This window comes from Pygoscelis adeliae, unplaced genomic scaffold (assembly GCF_000699105.1).
Source record: "Pygoscelis adeliae isolate BGI_AS28 unplaced genomic scaffold, ASM69910v1 Scaffold25, whole genome shotgun sequence".
Taxonomy (NCBI): Eukaryota; Metazoa; Chordata; class Aves; order Sphenisciformes; family Spheniscidae; genus Pygoscelis; species Pygoscelis adeliae.
In genome coordinates this window covers 3699359-3704855 of record NW_008824808.1, presented here as the reverse complement: position 1 = coordinate 3704855, position 5497 = coordinate 3699359, and the positions used below count along the sequence as shown (strand labels likewise).

Here is a 5497-nt window from a genome sequence, read left to right as displayed (position 1 = left end):
CACTTACCTGTCACTGTTGCTGGAGATCCAACTCTTAGCTCCTATTAATGCATCTTCTACTTTAGCAAGGGAAAATGTAATTTAGTTTTATAGCTGTTTTAGAAAAGTCTGTGATAAAAACAAACCAGTGCCTCCTCTAGTAAGTATTAAAGCCCAAACCTGTGCAATTTGTAATAAGTGTAGTTTATCCTCTTAAAAATGTACTGGGGATTTATGTACTAAACTCAGATTAATGCTTATAGGAGTTAGCTAAATAAATTCTCTGGTGCACTGATAGGATAATAGATTATTTATTTAGTGTTGCATTTCACGTTGACTTCATTTTATTTCTTTTTTTTTTTAATGAAAACAAAATTGGGATTGGAGTTTATGATATAAGGAACTTGTTTTCCTTCCTCTCTGTAGGTGTGCTTCTAAGAAGAGTATTGACCATGAGGAAGCCCACATGCTAGTCAGTTTGTACTAATCCCACCGAAGAAAATGAAGCCACGTTTCAGCTTTGCCGATCCTTTTCCCACCACTGTTGGCTGAATGAGAAGTGGTCGTGTGATTATGCTGACACCCCAGCATGCATTTGGTAGACCTGTGGTTAACTCGTTCCCTCTCCATGTGTCTGCTCTTACAAAGTTTTGTCCTCATGATACTGTGCTTTCATTCTGCCAGTATGTGCCCGAAAGGCTGCCTATGTTCTCACTCTGGAGGTCTGAACGTCAGCTGTAGCAATGCAAACCTCAAGGAGATACCCAGAGATCTTCCTCCAGAAACAGTCTTACTTTATTTGGACTCCAATCAGATAACATCTATCCCCAATGAAATTTTTAAGGACTTGCACCAACTGAGAGTCCTCAATTTATCAAAAAACGGGATTGAGTTTATAGATGAACATGCCTTTAAAGGGGTGGCAGAAACCTTGCAGACTCTGGATTTGTCCGACAACCGGATTCAAAGTGTGCACAAAAACGCTTTCAACAACTTAAAGGCCAGAGCCAGAATTGCAAACAATCCCTGGCACTGTGACTGCACGCTGCAGCAGGTGTTGAGGAGCATGGCCTCCAACCATGAGACGGCCAACAACGTCATCTGCAAGACTTCTGTGCTGGATGAACATGCGGGGAGACCGTTCCTCAACGCTGCCAACGATGCTGACCTCTGCAACCTTCCTAAAAAGACTACCGATTACGCCATGCTGGTCACCATGTTTGGCTGGTTCACCATGGTGATCTCATACGTGGTTTATTATGTCCGGCAAAATCAGGAGGATGCAAGGAGGCACCTTGAATACTTGAAATCCCTGCCAAGCAGGCAAAAGAAACCAGACGAAGCCGATGACATTAGCACTGTGGTATAGTATTCTGTATACAATGACTGCCTTTGTGATGGAAAATAGATTTGGATGACACTAAAACCAGAGGTTTACTTCTAACGTTCATTGTAAACATTAAGACTTTTGGGATTTTTTTCTGTTTAACTGAATTATACCACTGTTGAGCTTTCTAACAGAAAGTTTTGTCCGGGTGGTATACTTTAATTATTTCTCTGGTGGTATCCTGAAGCAAGTGAATTAATATGTAAACATTAGTTTAGACCCATTCCACTATTTAATAACGAAATTTATTTTTTTAATTTAAAAACCAAATAAAAGCTTAAATTTGAACCATGTAAAACAGAGTAATTTATTGATCAGAAACATGTCCAGTGCCAGAGCACACTTGGTTTGATCAGTGCTTGTGAGGTAGAAGAGAGGAGCCATGACAAAGTTGGCTGTGAGAGGTCCGGGCACGGAGGGTCCCCGAAGGGCACTTCTCTCCCTGGGGTGCAAGGTGAAGAGCTGGTGAATGGTAGCCCATTTTTGGGGCTGCTCGCTGTGACAGGAGAGGGGCGCAGTGTGGGGAGAGCAGAGTGCCCTGACTCTAGGTGTAAGGGACCGAAGCTTGGGTAAGACCCGGAGGGCATTTCGGCAGCACTGGGGAGGAGCCAACATGAAGCAGCTGCGTTGCAGGACATCAAAGAGAGGTAAGCGGGGAAACGCGGTGGGTTTTCATCTTACACCCACTTACTGCCTCCCATGAACTTCAGGCAGGTGTCCCGAGCACTGGGGAGGACAGCAAGAAAGCAAGAGCAAACCTAGTGTACTGTTCAAACTAGAGTGCCACTAGTGATGGAGAAAAAAAAAAGTTAAATGAAATCAGTGTTTTTAATCTGTTTATTGGTTCGTAACTAACAGTGGCTTTATTTTTTAGGGTGTGGCCTTTTTTTAAAAAGCTGAATGAAATAAGTTAATATATAGGCATAATAGGGCATATTCTATTGTGTGTTAGAAAATATTTTTGTGTGATTTTATGGATAAATGCTTAGGAAAATACAAAGCCCATGCAGTTAAACTCAGCCTTGAATATGAAATCGGTACTTTAAAGCTCTGCTGTCTTTAAAAACACGATGGTTTTCTCTTTTCATAGGTAAAGTTTTCAAAGGGAACAAATTCACAAAAATGTATTCCTCTTGTCCTTTATTACCATAATAAAATTATATTTGTCTCTGGGTCCTTATAGATCCAGTCTAACTGACATTGGAATATGGATTGCAGAAGTGTAGAGTAAAAAATGTGCAAAATGCTGCTTTGCAAAATCAAGTGTTAAAGAACAGCCTTAAAAATACTAAGAAAACTCCAGAGTCATCTCTCCCATCAGATTATCCGTTATTTCTGTTGCAAGTGTATTCTTTTATATTTTGGAGGGCACAAGGTTTTTTTATCTTATTTCTTTCTGAACATTGTTAAAAGAATATCTAAAATTTATTCGAAAGGAGGTGAGAGAACAGGGAAAAAAAGACTTTTTTTTTTAAATGTGCTTAGAGTCAACTTTTTATGTCATCTTTGTGGGCTGAGTCCTGCCTGGGTAGCTGTTCTTCTGACTGACTTAGCTATTTGCATTGTTTTATCTTGATGAACAGTTTTTGGTATATTTAGAGAATGTTAACATTTGTAAAGGGCATAGTCTTTCCAAAAAATACCTGTTCTCTGATATTTCTGCCTCCCCCCTCCTCCCCCCTTAAGTAAAAATTTTATTTTCTAAGGAGAGGAGGCTGTTGATTACACATCCTGTTTAGTTTGCATTTTATACCTTCCTTTTTTCAAGCTCTATCTTGCTGAACTTTCCAGCATCGCCAAAGTGCCTCCCCCAGTTCCCCGAGCTCTGCGTGGCCTCCTGGAGGAGCCAAAAGCAGTAGGGCTAAATACACATGTGATTCTGAAGAGAGCAGTTAAAATGTTATATTGTACTGGCAATATAACAAACCCTACCGAACGGGATGTGTAGTGCCTCTGTGTAGGCTGAGCCAAGTTCATTCCTGATACAATTCTCCTAATTCCTCTCCTTCAGGGTAAAATTTGTCTTGTTTCCATTGCTGTGTTCCCCAAGCGATATTTCTGATCCCAGCTAGTATGCTACTTTCGGAAAAAGCAGGGGAGACTAGCTAAAAGAAGGGACTGAGCTGGAGGTACTAACTTAATCAAGAATCCAGTGCTTGATCCAGTTGTGTTTATTCACAACTAAATGCAGGAATTTCTCCAGAAAATTTGGAAAAAATTATTTAAACAGCAACATTTACAAAAATCTGGACAGTCTTAAAACACTTAAAAACACTTGCAGGTTTTTAAAATTTGCTTTCAAGCAGCATTTTTAAAAAAAAAAAAAAAACTCTCCCCAAAACTGTCTGGCAAAACTATAAATAATTTATCTTTAGTTTTTCCATTTTTCCACTTTACTACTTGATCCGTAAGACTGGTTCTGGAGCTGGTACAGTTTTGTCCCAGCTGAGCTTCTGACTCTACATGTTTAGATCCTGACCAAAAACAATTTAAACCAAGTTAAGCAGTACTCTGTAGAAAGGCTCTGGAGGGATGGTTTCCTATCAGTTCTCCAGGTCTACTGATTTTTATTAATTGATTCCCTATCAAACATCTCTCCCCACAAAACTTTTCCTTTCTTCTTTTAAAGCCAGTACTGAAACCTCTGTTTAATATCTGAGAATCAAGGCAATGCTCTGACAACCCATAGATGCAAACTCGTCAAGCTGAATTTAGCTGACGAGGAAAATGAATGAAATCACTGTTCCTCAGCTATGTGGCCTTGACAGTGCTAGTATTCCCGACAACTCAAATATTTAAGCTACATCTCTTTGTTTCATTGAAAAGAAACAGAAAAGAAAGATGAAAACCTTTAGCATATGAAGACACTTGTTTTTATCATGTTTACTGCACACCTTCCTGGCCAAAACTACTGTCTGCAGAAAAGCCAACACGCTGCCCTTTGAAGTCAATGGCACAAACTTTTTAAACTTTAATTGCATAATACTTCAGGAGTTATTTTATTTACCAAAACAGTTCTGCTCAAAAATGAGTAAATTGGTATATTTTTAGCTGTGATACCTTAGTATACAAATACGATGAAAGAAAACAGATTTTTCCATATTCACAGGAGATAGTATATGACAGAAAATAAAGAGGGCAATGCATAGCACAGTGATTCTTAATTTTTTTTTCCTTAAGATGCTTCAGGAGAAGTAGGGCTAGGGCTTAATAGGTTAAATGTGATTCATTTCCCTACCCTGATTTTTTTGAAAAACTTCCTCGTTTTTGTTTCTAAAGGGTAAAGGATAACTCTCTTAACGTTATTTTTTTTCTTAAAACTAATGCTCATTTTTCCCTGCTAATTTTCTAGTGTTACTATGCTCTGTGGGTAAGATCTGTGATGGTGCATTTGGGCCATGTGTATTTAGGCTCATACTTTATACTTTTATTCTGTTCTCAGTTTTGTACAGAATTAGATACAGATATCTTCACCATTAATGTACATTATGTTTTTAAGTCTTCAGTAGCAAGATTTTGCACCGCAATTGCCATAGCTTTCAGGGGCTGAGTACGAATAGAAAGTGTGGTGGTGCAGGTTCTGGTCTTCCCAAGGAGGAAAGAGGAAAATTCTGGTTTACCAGAGAGATGCCATACAGAAAATCCACCACAGTGTTTTTCAGTTTGAAAGGGGCAAACTGTAAGCATTAGGGAGCAAGCAAAAAAAGGGAAAGTAAAAGGAGCAGCTGGAGGGTAAAATGCTTGAAGGTATCATGGAGTCTTGCAGCATGTGATGCATGTGGTGAATGGAGTTCAATCCAGTTGGCGGCCGGTCACGAGCGGTGTTCCCCAGGGCTCAGTTTTGGGGCCGGTTTTGTTCAATATCTTTATCAGTGATCTGGATGAGGGGATCGAGTGCACCCTCAGTCAGTTTGCAGACGACACCAAGCTGGGTGGGAGTGTTGATCTGCTCGAGGGTAGGAAGGCTCTGCAGAGGGACCTGGACAGGCTGGATCGATGGGCCAAGGCCAACGGTATGAGATTCAACAAGGCCAAGTGCCGGGCCCTGCACTTCGGCCACACCAACCCCATGCAGCGCTACAGGCTTGGGGAAGAGTGGCTGGAAAGCTGCCTGGAGGAAAAGGACCTGGG

General features: G+C 40.4%; 1 protein-coding gene across 2 annotated transcripts in view; it reads left to right on the top strand.

Moving 5' to 3' along the window:
* The first annotated feature begins 414 nt into the window (after positions 1-414).
* LRRC3B (leucine rich repeat containing 3B) overlaps positions 415-5497 on the top strand; it is an 11907-nt gene continuing 6824 nt past the window's right edge. The window contains exon 1 of one of the 2 annotated variants that reach the window (XM_009324180.1): positions 415-1342. In XM_009324180.1, coding sequence (XP_009322455.1) covers positions 569-1342 — 774 coding nt within the window. In that variant the 5' untranslated portion in view covers positions 415-568. Of the gene's footprint in view, positions 1665-5497 lie in introns of those variants that run through there. The other variant, XM_009324181.1, reaches the window with a different exon arrangement.